The sequence below is a fragment of the Lygodium microphyllum genome, chromosome 1 (assembly GCF_053477565.2).
Source record: "Lygodium microphyllum isolate KBCC chromosome 1, Lygodium_microphyllum_v1.1.10, whole genome shotgun sequence".
NCBI classification, from domain to species: Eukaryota; Viridiplantae; Streptophyta; class Polypodiopsida; order Schizaeales; family Lygodiaceae; genus Lygodium; species Lygodium microphyllum.
Genome location: NC_141135.1, coordinates 158,380,597 through 158,394,893, shown reverse-complemented (window position 1 = coordinate 158,394,893; position 14,297 = coordinate 158,380,597). Strand labels below are relative to the sequence as shown.

Sequence of the window (14,297 nt, the reverse complement as noted above, 5' to 3'; positions counted from 1 at the left end):
TTGTATGATGTCCCAGCAGGGACAGGTGAGGGTGGTAACCTCACCAAGTAAGTGTCTGAAACAACACTGAATCAGTACTGTTTTTGGACTGTTCAGAGGTTAATTCAGAGCCCAATTGATGTCAGAGTCAAGGGGCACTTGGCCCAGATGATGCAGGACAGTGCAGGGAGTAGTATGAACTGAAAACAGGTTTCTGAACAGGTCTGAACCAGTAATTACAGTGGGCTGAACAGTACAGGGAACAGTATGAGTTGTAAGCAGGTTTCAGAACAGGTCTGAACCAGTAAAAACAGCAGGTTGAAATGGTCAATTCTGCACTCCAACCAGAAGATTCAGACTTGAGCAGAGTTTCCCCTCCTAGTCAACTTGATTTGGGTCAGTAATTGTACGGTTATGCTATCAAATTTCACCCAGAATAGGTGAAAGACAGCCCATTGTACTTTCTCTTTTTAAAAATAAAGAAATACCGCAAGGGGCGCCTAACTTAGGGGCCAACAGGGTGTATGTGTTGCAACAGGAGCATTCTAGCTTCCTGCATGTCTTCTTGATTCTGCGTCTTTAAGTTCAGGTAAAGTGGGCGACTGTTAAATTGGGTGAAAGCATTTATTTATTTTGGTTGTACACTACCGCCCTTCCCAATGAACAGGCCGGTTACATGGTTCCATTGCCGGGATCGAATCACTTTTTCCCTAAAGAGTGAGCCAGGGTCTGTTTGGGTGTAAGACACAGAATTGTGCATTATGGCTGATAGAAAGGAAGACACCAGAGAGGAAGCGTCTTCATCACAGGAGATCCCTGTTGTTCATGAGGTGGGAGAGGCTTCTAGACCTCCACAGTTTGTTACTCCTGTTATGGTTGAGCCACAAGTTCTTACGGCTTCTTCTGTGGATGAAGACACTTGCAAGACTCAATTAGTTGCTGCTGTGAGTATGTTTACTCAAGTGATGCAGAATCCAAGGTTTTTGGCACTTTTGCAGCCATCTGCAAAGATTTTGGATCCAGTAGAGGTCCAGGATAAGGGTAAGCATGCTGCAGATTCAGTGGAAACACCAAGACAGCTTGCGGAGTCAATGGAGACTCCAAGATTGGTTCCGACTGTTCAAGAACAGGTGGTGGAAACACTAGTTACACAGGCATTGCCAGTTCAGCCTGCCACTTTACAGCAGCCAAACGTTGGCCTAAATGGACAGGAAAACAGTTTTCAGGTTTTACCACAGGTTTTCCCACTGACCTCTGTACATCCTGGGTACTTTGAAGGTGGATATGTATTTCAGAGTATGGCTGGTTATGCGCCTGGAAACCAGATTTATGTACCAGGAACAGTGTTTGGGGGTACACAGGGTTTTATGCCAAACCCCATGTATGGCAATATTGGCATGCAGCCTGGATTTCAGGGAGTTCAGGGCAGTTTTGGCATGCCACAGGGCACTTTTGGTATGGCTGGTTATCAAAATCAGCAAGCAAGTATTGTGTCTACAAGCCCTGTGGTCAGTGGTCCGGCAACTTCCATGCCATCTGTTAGTGTTCCTAAGTTACAGGCATATCCTACGGATCCTTTGATGGCTCATGAGAAGCCAAAGCCATACAAGGAAGGTGGTGCAGCCGTACAATTTGATATCTTTCGAGGGTTTGAAGATAGGACTAAGGCACTCTCTTTCTTACAACAGTTTAATGCCGCATTTGCAGGAGGGAACTTTACAGAGCCTTCTAAGGTTCAGAAAGCTGCCACTTTTCTTAAGGACAATGCTAGTCAGTGATGGAGTACACTGTTGATGCAAGGACAGGCTCCTGCCACTTGGACTTACTTTAAGCAAGTATTTGCTTCTGCTTGGTTGACCAATGAATTTGAGATTGATGTTATGTCAGCTTGGCACAATTTGGATGCATCTAAATGCAAGGATTTGGAAGACTATAATAAGAAGTTTTGGAAGGCTTTGCTTCCAGTCACTTCTTACAGGGTTGTGCCATTGACTGAGCAGATAGAGAAATATTGCTGTGGGCTACCCAAGGAACTCCGGAATTATTGCACAAAGACAAAGGTCACCAATTTGACTCAGTGAATTGAGAATGCTACCACAGGAAATGCATTATTGTTGGGACAGTCAAGTGGTTTTGGGGGCAGCATTAAACAGGACAAATCTGAAAAATTTTCAGCAAAGAAGCCATTTGGTAAACAGGTTTCTCAGATTTCTCAAAGCACAGTTAAATCTTGGCAGTTCAAGAAGAAGCCAGCGAAGTCCTTTGGACAGCAGCCAAAGGTCCAGAAGAAACCTTTTATGCGCAAGTCTCTTGAAGAGAGAAAGGCTTTAATGGCTGAGAGGAAATGCTTTATCTGTGAGCAGACTGGTCATATTGCGTCTAGCTGTCCGGACAAGAATAAGAGATCAGCTGATGATGATAAAGAGGACAGAAAAGGAAAGAAGCCCAAACCTTCAGCAGGTTTAGTGCCAGATATGCTGGGAGATAAGCCACACTCGGATGCTAATGAGCTCTGCAGAGCTTGGGGTAAAGTTAGGGATCAACATGTACTCATTTACTTTGATCCTGGAGCTAAGGCAAACTTTATCTCACCAGAGTTGACTTCTACTTTGGGCATCAGAGCAGATGAGATGGGCTACACAGCAGAGGTAGGGTTGGCATGTCCTGGCCACTCAGAGTCTGTGACACCCATTCTTGGGAAGCTGCGTCTTCATATACAGTCTTATGTTGATGCAGAAGAATTTTATATCATGCCACTTGAAGGCTGTGATGTCTTGTTGGAAATGCCATGGATGTTCAGAAAGCATGGTGTGTTGGATGCCTTTAACAAGACACTGACTTTGGAACATAGGGGAAAAACTCATGTGCTTGATGTGAAGCTTAAAGGAGAGTCTGTACCTGTTGTATCGGTTTCTGCCATTACATCTGTAATAAAGAATCATCTTTCTGCGTACTTGATTTTTGCACGTGATGTCAAGGATAATGATGAGTCAAATTTTTCTATATTAGATAGAGACAGGTCTGCTTTCTTGTCTCAGTTCAGTGATTGTTTTTCTGACTCATTACCATCACAGTTGCCACCAGAGAGGTCTGAGGATCATGCGATAGATTTGGTGCCAGGCAGTAGCCCACCAAATAGACCTCCGTATAGGGTTAGTGCAGCCCAACAGAAAGAGATATTGAGCCAGGTGAATGAATTGTTAGAGAAAGGGCTGATTCAGCCAAGTTCATCTCCTTTTTGCTCACCAGTGCTCCTAGTGCAGAAGAAGGATGGCTCTTGGCGCATGTGCATAGATTATCGTGCATTGAACAAGAGTACCATCAAGAACAGGTTCCCCATTCCAAGCTTTGATGACATCCTTGACTGTTTGGAAGGAGCGTCAATTTTCAGCAGGATAGATTTGAAGAGTGGATACCATCAAATCAGGATTAAGCAAAAGGATGTGCATAAGACTGCATTTAGGACCACGTTTGGTCTCTATGAGTTCATGGTAATGCCATTTGGACTTACTAATGCTCCTGCTATGTTTAATCGAATGATGGACAGGATTTTTCGTCCATACAAGCAGTTTGTTGGTACATTCTTTGATGACATGATTGTCTTTTCAAAGAATGAACAGGAGCATAGAGAACACTTGAAAGCAGTCTTTGATGAGCTTTGCAGTAATAGGTTGCTTATCAATGGCAAGAAGAGTGAGTTCTTCTTGGAAGAAATCCAGTTCCTAGGGCACATAGTGTCAAAGGATGGTATCCGAATGGATCCTGCTAAGGTTAAAGCAATTAGAACATGGCCAGATTTGAAGACTGTCCATGATGTTAGAAGCTTCTTGGATTTGTGTTCTTACTATAGGAGGTTCATTCGCAAATTTGCAGAGATTGCTTCTCCTTTACATGCTTTACAGAAGAAAGGAGTCTCTTTCCAGTGGACACAGAAAGAGATTTCAGCTTTTAATCTTCTTAAAGAAAAGATGACTTCTAGTCCAGTGATCATTCTGCCAGATCGTAGGAAGTCATTTGTTGTCCAGTGTGATGCCTGTGGCAATAGCATTGGTGCAGTGCTAATGCAAGATGGCCGGGTAGTGGCTTATGAAAGCAGAATCTTGCGAGGGCCAAAGAAGACTATGCAGGTCTATGAGAAAGAATTGCTGGCTGTGATTCATGCGCTTTCTTGTTGGAAACACTACCTACTTGGGGCAGATTTTGTTGTCCAGACAGATCATTAGACATTGCGTTATTTTTTAACTCAGACTAAGCTGTCAGAAAAGCATATGCGTTGGGCAAACTTTTTGTCAATGTTCCATTTTCAGATTGTGCATGTGGAAGGCAAAAAGAATGTTGTGGCTGATGCTTTGTCAAGGAAGCCACAAATTTCAGCTATGTCAATTCCTTATCATCATGAGCTTGATGATATGAAGGAACAATATGCTGATGATGAAGATTTTGCAAGGATATTTGATCAGCTTGTTAATGGACAACATCATGAGCATGATCTTCTCAAGGATGGTTTCATGTTGATGCATGGTAGACTATGTGTGACTATGCCATTGAGACGGAAAGTTATGACAGAGAGTCATTCTCCACCGTATGCAGGGCATCGTGGTATTGATGCAACAGTCAAAGTAGTAGAGATATTCTTTTATTGGCCTACTTTGAGAAGAGACGTAGATGCTTTTGTGCGGCAGTGTTTGATTTGCCAGAAGGTCAAGTTTGACAGGCAAAAAGCACCAGGGCTTCTACAACCATTGCCTATTCCATATAAACCTTGGGAAAGCATAGCTATGGATTTTATCTTTGATCTTCCAAGGACACAGACAGGAAATGATGGGATATGGACTATCATATGCAGGTTTAGCAAACAGGCTCATTTCATTCCTGTCAGGAAGAAGATAAAACCGGATTAGATGGCACGTTTGTTTATGTGCAATGTCTTCAAGTATCATGGTATGCCAGAGTCTATTGTCAGTGACCGTGATCCATGGATGACAAGTCTATTCTGGAGAGGCATATTTGAGAACATGGGCACAACGCTTAAGTTCTCATCATCATTTCATCCACAGACTGATGGGCAGTCGGAAGAGGCAGATTCTATTGTCTTGGATCTACTTAAGTGCTATGTGTCAGAACACAAGTCAAAGTGGAAGCAGTATTTGCCTTTGGTCGAGTATGCATACAATAATACTGTGCATTCGTCAACAGGCAAAGCCCCTTTTGAAATTGTTGAAGGTGGTCAAAAGGTTCCTCCCATTTTGCATACAAAGGATAAGATCTTTGAGGTAGATCAATATGTGCAGAGTATGGGGGAAATGTATCAGAAAGTTACACATGCCCTTGAAAGGACTCAGGCAAAGCAAAAGAAAGCTGCTGATCATCACCGTCGAAAATTGATATTTTCACTTGGTGATTGGGTACTGTTGCGGTTTGAAAAGGCACGCTTAAAGAAGCGGAAAGGCAAGGAAAGTCTTTTCACTAAGCTTAGTATGCGATACTATGGGCCTTTTCATGTAATAGAGAAGATTAGTGATGTCAGCTATAGGCTGAAATTGCCTGACAATTGGAAGATTCATAATGCTTTCCATGTAAGTCTTCTTAGACTCTATGTGGGTGATGTGCCAGAAGATATGCCAGCTGAGGAATAGCCTGAAGTTGAGGAACTTGATGAAATTCTTGTTCCAGAACAGGTATTGGCACACAAGGAAAGGAAAGTGAAAGGCAAGGTTGCTAGAAGGTATTTGGTTAAGTTCAAGAACTATCCAGCTATAGATGCTAAGTGGATGGACGAAGGTAAACTTGCAGAGTCACCTAATGTATTGGAACTTTACCTTGAAGCATTTCGCTTGCAACCTACCTTGACCCCTTGTATCTCTAAGCTGAAATAGATTGTCAAAGTGGCAATTGCTTAAGAAAGAAATTATGTACAGAAACAGATTTCGTACAGGTTAACACTTATTGTGTCCATATGGTTTTCTCGGTGCTAAAGAAGTAAGTATTGCTTGCAAGAATACAATTTTTACTTCTATTGGATTCAATACATGTTGTAACAATGGTTACTCGATCGGGCATGTATTTTGTGAATTGACTCAGTGGGGATATCATTTTGATGTACCACTAGATCTCTAGTCAGGGTGATGTGGATTCATCAAATGAGAATCTGCCACTATGGGGATATCATTGTGGTGTACCGGCCACTATATCTGGAAACAGTGATGTGGAGTCACATGATGATAGTCTCCCATGTTTCACAGTTAGAACATACATGTGTTAACAGTGTGTTCAGTTCACAATGTTGACTGATAGCATGTATGCGTTGTACATGTGCTGCCAGGTGTAAGTTCACTGGGTTAGCTGGAAGCATGTATGACATTCATGCAAACGAGGACGTTTGCGATTTCAAGAGGGAGGTATGTCACAAGACTGTGACAACTATTACCTTTTTGTTGATTTCTTTATTACATATTTTATTTGGTTTTTCTTTTTGGAAGGATCCCTCTTGAAATCTAAACGTCTGAGTTGCATGGCCAGTATGTGAAACGGACAGGAATGTCTAGTGAGTCAAGATTGGATAGTTAAGGTCCAGTACAAGTCTGGAAGAGACTGATGGCACTGTAGATTGACAAGCCTGGAAGAGACTTGTGAAAGTGTATATGGACAAGTGTGCTGAAGAACTAGCCTGGAAGAGACTAGTTCAAAGTAAAGATGGACAAATCTTCAAGAGATTAGTCCATGTGGGGTCATCAGTGGAAATTCACTTTCAGTTTAGCTACATTACAGATTTGGATGTAGCCATAGTCTGCAAAGATGGTCAGAAGACTAGTGGGGATGCAATGGAAGCAACTCCTAAAATTTAGGGAGTTACTATTTTTGGACCCCAGAATCTGTTTGCGTCATTATCTTCGTTTTTGTACGAGGATTAATCTTCTGGTCTATGTTGAGGACAAATTTTGAACCGAGGATGGAGAATTTTAGACCGAAAGGTTTAAATAGGAAAATTGTTACATGTATGCCATGTGTCACAATTTTGGCATAAATTCCCAAAAGAGAGAGAGAGGGCAGCACAAAAACGAGATTCAATGCATGGGGGGCTCATTTTTGTGAAAGGGAGATGGATTGCTGCAGATGGAGAGCTCTTGAGAGCTGGTCTACCTTGTCTATGATGCACAGAGGCTTGAGCTTGCTTCCTACTCTCTCTTTTTCTCTCCCTGACAGTATGGTTATGCTGCAGAATCAAGGGCCTTTCTTCTGATTCAGGTACATCTGTGTGGGAATATGCTGTTTTTGCATGAGGCAAGAGCCTCCTTTCTCCAGGAACAGGAGCAGATGTATGCTGTCCCAGCAGGGACATGTGAGGGTGGTAACCTCACCAAGTAAGTGTCTGAAACAACACTGAATCAGTACTGTTTTTGGACTGTTCAGTGGTTAATTCAGAGCCCAATTGATGTCAGAGTCAAGGGGCACTTGGCTTAGATGATGCAGGACAGTGCAGGGAGCAGTATGAACTGAAAACAGGTTTCAGAACAGGTCTGAACCAGTAATTACAGTGGGCTGAACAGTACAGGGAACAGTATGAGTTGTAAGCAGGTTTCAGAACAGGTTTGAACCAGTAAAAACAGCAGGTTGAAATGGTCAATTCTGCACTCCAACCAGAAGATTCAGACTTGGGGGCAGAGTTTCCCCTCCTGGTCAACTTGATTTGGGTCAGTAATTGTACTGTTATGCTGTCAAATTTCACCCAGAATAGGTGAAAGACAGCCCATTGTACTCTCTTTTTAAAAATAAAGAAATACCGCAAGGGGCGCCTAGCTTAGGGGCCAACAAGGTGTATGTGTTGCAACAGGAGCATTCTAGCTTCCTGTATGTCTTCTTGATTCTGCGTCTTTAAGTTCAGGTAAAGTGGGCGATTGTTAAATTGGATGAAAGCATTTATTTATTTTGGTTGTACACTACGGCCCTTCCTAGTGAACAGGCCGGTTACACGGAGATCGAGGTCATCAAGTCGGAGACATATGCAGATATTTTTTCTGTCCCCGTGTATATTTCTGCACTCTTATACAGCATACTACACTGCAGATTTTCTGCGTTTACACTGTCTTGTTTTCTCTCTCTCTCTCTCTCTCTCTCAGTGTTCACTCTCTCTCAGTCTTTGTCCTACGCTTCTGCATCGCTGCACTCTGACATAAATGGCACATCTCTAGTGCTACCAACTGACACTTATGGCCAAATAAACGACATAGGCCAATAACTAGCACTAGATACCACCCAGTATCTATGTGACATAACTATTTGCAACTTTTGCCTTTGACATCAGCTGATTCCCTCGGATTTTGATCTCATTTATTTGCACTTACCTTAGTTGCACCTCACATGTGTAACATTTACTGTGACATGTGATTAAAAATGAATCCACATGTTAAGTGAGGCTTGCAAAGAATACATGTCCTCATGGCAGATTCTCTCAAATTAGGGTTTGGCTTATGGGACATAGGCACTCTCCAATGAAGTTTGGTAATAATTATGTTTTTGGGATTGTAATTAAGAGCTAATTAGTTTTTGTAATGCATTTTTGAGCTTAATAGAGTACATTACCCTTTGGTTCACCAAGGGCCGAATTAATTCTCTAAAATATTTTTTGCATGATGCACAAGCAAAGGGGGCTAGGCATTGCTAGAAAGTGGGGGGCTCATGAATATGAGTCACGACAACCTAAACACTTGGGCGAGGTTTTGCAAGGGACCCCAGTGAACAATGCATGAGGTCTTTAGTGTGCCTATTGGGTGTCATAGACCCAACATCTGCATGACATTGGGCAATTCATGATGGCACTTGAATCTTGATGCTTAGTAGAAAATTTCCATGGTTGTTAGAAAACCCCTAAGATGCCCTCATCTCATCCAAATAGACAGCCATATTAGTTGTAGGCTTGACATCTAGGTCATTGTGGTTGAGGATAGGCAGTCTAATCCCTATGATACTCGATCGTGTATTTGTGAAGAAAGAGGTCATGGATTTTGCCACATAAAGGAAAAGAAAAGGGTTAGGGGTGAATGTTTATGCTCCCAAAATATGGTAATTATGGAAGTTATATTTTTTGATATTATTTGAGATTTTTGATGTTGTTTCGGTAGTCATTGCATAGGACAATATTAGGAGTGTTTACAATAGAGCACATGTTTACATTGATAGGGAATTTGAATGTTGATTTATTTGACAATGCTTAGGAACTCATGGGCCCTAATCATAGGGCGGCAAAAGATTTATCCGCTTGTTGGTGTCCGTTATATAAAATCTTGAAGAGGACTAGGAAATGTGCATATATAGATATGCTCTTAAATGTTAGGAGTGCACTCCATGTTTTATGTTGTTAGATAAAAAGAGTATTACAAGTGTGAGATAGCCTGGTAACTATGTAGGGCGGCAAAAGATTTATCCGCTTGTTGGTGTCCGTTATATAAAATCTTGAAGAGGACTAGGAAACGTGCATATATAGATATGCTCTTAAATGTTAGGAGTGCACTCCATGTTTTATGTTGTTAGATAAAAAGAGTATTACAAGTGTGAGGTAGCCTGGTAACTATGTAGGAGCTAGTGGAACTTGTGTATCTGACTTCATGGAATATGAGGTCAAGTGTTTATGATTGTGGTATCAATATGAGGTCAATTGTTGAATGTGAAGTCAATTGGAAGCATTAGGTTAACGAATATCCAGATTCCAACTCAACCGTTGGTGGCTTGTCTAAACTAGTAGTTGTCAAGCGTCTAGTAATGTACATGCTTATTAGTAGAAAGTACATTCTTACTTGAGCTTATCAATTGGAATTAGCTAGGATTTTAGGGTCCACTAAATAACAATATCCCCGTATTGGTTTTAACACTGTTTCACGTTACAATCTTCGTTTCCAATGTTTCTTCTCACATTTTGATTACTCTAGTTCTGTTGAACAGCTGGAATGAGTTATATTGTATTCTAATATGCTATCTTTGACTAGTTTGAGTCCATAGGATGTTCTATGTCCATCATTATCTAATGAACATCAGAAATCAGTTATGTCGTATTCTAACGTGCTATCTTTGACTAGTTTGAGGCCATAGGATGCTGAATATTCATCATTATTTTAAGTGCCATGAACTTCGTTCAAAGAACTAGTTATGACCTTGCTCTCATGTGGCAGTGTTTCCATATCAACTCACTACAGCATCACTAGTCTAAAGTTTCTCATTGCAGGTTGGAAAAGTGATGCAGAAGATGGCCCAAGTTGATATTGTATGTGTTGGACAAAGAGTCGTTAAGGAAAAGTTTTCTGGAATTGTCAGGTAGTCTCCTATTCTTGCGCAATGTGTGGTTGAAGTTCTCTTATTCTTTGTGTGCTTTCAAATGTGAACTCGAAGCAGTTTGGACCTTTCTTGATAGCATTAGATAGGCTCCCAAAGCTTACACTTCTTCTTGCTGCTGTAAGAGTTGCAATTAGCTTGTCAAGAAAAAGCCACTTTAGTGCCTGTTTTACGATCTTTTAAGCAAATTCTTATATCATAGGTAGCAGATGGATAAAAAGTAGAATTGACATGTAGAATTGCCACTTCAATGGACTTCTTGATATCAGATGCTAAAGCTATCTCCAAAGTGACATAATTCTATTTTGGTTTCTCTTGCAGCTTCCTACAACATTTAGGGTTTAGTTTTGTTTTCTGTTTGCTTGTTTGTTTTTGATATGCAAACTATAATATATCTTCACACATACGACCTTGTCTAGCATATAGATTTGCTGCATAAGCTATACATTGTTGTGATAAATCTTTATTGGATTACGATGTGTTTCATCGCCACATGTAGCAATTGGTGACACACTAGTTATGTAGTGGATGTTTGTACTTGGAAGCGAGTCACTAGTTGACACTTTCATTCTTGTTTTGGAGCTTTGAATCACCATGTTACTTAATATGATGATGTAAATTGTATTTGGCAGTGTTAGGAGTCATGATCTGTAATCGTAATTGTCATTATTCTTTTTAATTTGACATTGTTTAGATCCTTGTATGGTGGAAAGTTGTAAGTATTGATGTAGGTAATGCATGAATAGGGTTATTTCTTTGACTGTCTAGACTCTTATGTGTCTCAAATGCTTTTAGGTGTTTTCTAAAAATTAATCTTGTAGGATGGTTTCCTACTTGGATATTTTAGGAACTCTTGGCTACTATGGGTAGAAATACAACATCAAAAATTTCATTGGCTGGGCCAATTGATGTCATTGATGTATCATGCAAGATAAGTACATAAGCATAATTCCCTTTGGATAAAGAAAAGCTAGAAAGATGCTTCTTCATCCTCAATGTGGAATGCATTTGCTTTGATGTTGGGAGAGTCCACTTTGCGAGGATGGTTGAGGTAATCCGCATGCTTCTGTCGAAGAATATCTTGTGGTGATGGGGCATGAGGCCTTGTGCTAACCTTTATGACACCACAGACTACAGTTTTTAGTGGACTCTCTCTTTCTAGTCTGCAGTTCCCCTCTGCATCGCTGAGTGAAGTAATCAAATTGTTTACATTGTAGGATGCCTTAGGCAATGATGCGAAAAGAATCGTTTTGCAGCAGGGGTTCAAAAATCCAATCGAGTATCAAGGAAAGTAGAAACTGGGATGCTTGTGTTTCACAACATATCATAAGATCTTTGTGTGAGGGGAGATATGAAAATTTTTGGAAAGCTATACTATTCCTAGAAGTGCTGCAATGGAGTGAATATACTAGCAACGCCTTCAGGGTGGCCCATACTGAGCATAAGACATGATTTTATTGTTGGATGAAAGAATGGAGTACAAGGCATTGCATGATGAAAAATATGGGAGCCCATTTAGACTTGCTTTATTAATGAGTTGATAAACTGCCTGTATGGTAGAGTGTTGGTATCCTTGCCAAGGAAGACAAAGCTCGCATTTTCTCCACTACTTCCTTGGGTGAGGCTTTCAAGCAAACCTTCGTCATGATGTGCTCCATGAAGTAACAAAAATACCAAATAATTAAGTTTCTTTCATGATTTGCAATATTGATAGTAAAGAAATACTGTTCTACAAACGTTAAACACAATTTTAATGACAACGCGCAGACTGTTAAAAGAACTTAGTAGGGTTAGGGTAATTGGAAAGTTTGTTGAACTCTAAGAGATCCTGGAACACAGCAGGCAGCCTCGGGATGTGATCAGTAACAACAAACATAGATCTGGAGAGTCTGGATCAGTTTGAACATGCAGTGGCAGCTCTGAACAATGGGCGGCAAGATGGAGACGATCTATAGGATGAAGGCAACAGCAGCTGGCTGCAAAACGAAGCTGTCAGCTACCCATGGATTGGGCAACTGTTGGGAACTATCAAACACAAGCTCTTTGATAGTAGATGATGGCTGGGAGCAGTGTGAACATGCTGGAAAGATGCCGCTTGCAGCAAACAGAAGGTATAGAGGGCAGTAGGTTGATCGAGAGGTGCTGAAGAAGGCTGGTCTCTACCACAAACTGAGGTATCCACCTTGGAGGGGTGTAGATAGTAGTGGAGAAGTTGGAATCAGCAGATGGATTGTGAAGAAATACCCTAATGCAAAAACATAAATGAAAGCATATGACAAAGCATAAATTCAAAAGAACACAATTAGTGTTAGGGTAACTCAGAGAGAATGAACACAGTGGAATCTAAATGAATGATTGAATAATGAATATACAATGCTCATGCAGCAAACAAACCATGCAAGAATGAAAACTTTACCTCGAACTCTCGTGTCTCGAGAACTGACACAGAGGTGGTGAGCGAGAGTGTGTGTTTTACCACTAATAGATCTCAAAATGCAACAAAGGTAGCCTTTGGGAGTTGAACACTAGCAAACACAGCTATGGAAGCTGGATTTGATGCAGACAGGTAGTGAAGAGAGAGAAATATTGAAAACGCAAATCCTTGAGGAGAGAGAAAAACTAGGCAATAGTAGCAGAAAAGTGAAAATGCAAATGCTGATGTGGTCCTCCCAGGCAGGTGATAGAAAAAATACTAGGCAAAAGTGTTTGGATGGTCGCCAGTGGCAGGAAGTGGTTTGGAAGAATTCGCCAACTATGGGGAGGGGTTACTAGGTAGCAAATGCAATAACTGGGTGGTTGGATTGGCAAGGCGAAGGCTGAAAAGTGAGAGAATAGCAGGGTGAGGCTAGAAACAGGTGCCAGATTGATGTAGACAACAATGGGCAACTTCGGATGAGATGTCCTTCGTGAACGGGGTGTGGGTAGTGAAGCTTGAGGGCCTGAAAAATGAGATTGGATTGAATGGGAAGCAACATGCTTGTTTATAGAAAGTTTTAGGACCTTGTACTACACACTGTTTGAAAACTCTCTTGAACCGCACATCATTTTAGGGTTTGGATTAATCAAGCAATTTTGGGGATGTTTAAGTGGCTAATTTGATATGTAATGCTTATGCTAGATCAACACCCCCTCTTAGGTCCAAAAATTGAGCTAGAAAGAAAGGCTAGCCCAAATTCTTTGAGTGTTTTTGATTTTATGTGTTTTTACCTTAAGGTGTTCGATCCTAAAGTAGCTAAGGCATTGAACAAAGGGTGCACAGTGGCTGCCCAATGGCCTACCAAGACTACAAAGGTGATGTTATAATGGTCTACCAAGACTACAAAGGTGATGGTTATCTTACCAAGGGAGTCCAAGTGGTCACTCCAGAGAGGCCAGGGTATCACACAGAGTGCATGTCGGTTGCTGAGTGATGTAACAAGTCTTGCAAAGGCGGATGGAACCATAATGATATTTTTTTTGGTGTTTTGTATTTTTTGTGTTTTGTTTAGTTTGATAATGAGTGTTTCAAAAAGGGAAGGTGGTGATCGATTAAGTAATGGTTGAGAGATAAGCAACTAGACCCAAAGGCTTTCACAAAATAAACAAGCTATCCCTACCACTACTAGATGTTGATGATGAAGCAATAGACTAGTAGAGAGTGGAGCAAATATGGGGGGTATGTGGAGAGACAAAAAGGATGTGTGAAAAGCAAGCTAGCAAGGTTAAGCAAGCAAGGGAGACTGCCTTGGAGACTGCCATGTGCAATGCTACTAATATGGTGGATTCAAAGGCGATCACTTAGAAAGACCGAAAAGGGATAAAGATGTATGTTTACAAAATAGAATGCCAATGCACGAGAGGGATGCAAGAGGCAATGCAGGTGTGATGATGCTCATGCAAAATGCTATTTAATGGTGCCACTTGGACAATGTCCTGGCATGGGAATTGTTCACTTGCCTGCGTGCCCTTTTATAATTATCTTATCTTGATGATGTGAATGGATAAAAAGTACAATA

The 14,297-nt window shown here is 41.1% G+C and overlaps 1 protein-coding gene across 5 annotated transcripts in view; it reads left to right on the top strand.

Moving 5' to 3' along the window:
- LOC148041871 (Nucleic acid-binding, OB-fold-like protein) overlaps positions 1 to 14,297 on the top strand; it is an 81,856-nt gene that overhangs the window by 27,472 nt on the left and 40,087 nt on the right. For all 5 annotated transcript variants that reach the window (XR_015691676.1, XM_087683589.1, XM_087683604.1 and 2 more), the window contains exon 3: positions 10,196 to 10,284. Coding sequence is in view for 4 of the 5 variants with exons in the window: in XM_087683589.1 (XP_087539715.1) it covers positions 10,196 to 10,284 (89 nt within the window). In the remaining variant the exon portion in view is untranslated. The remainder of the gene's footprint in view (positions 1 to 10,195; positions 10,285 to 14,297) is intronic.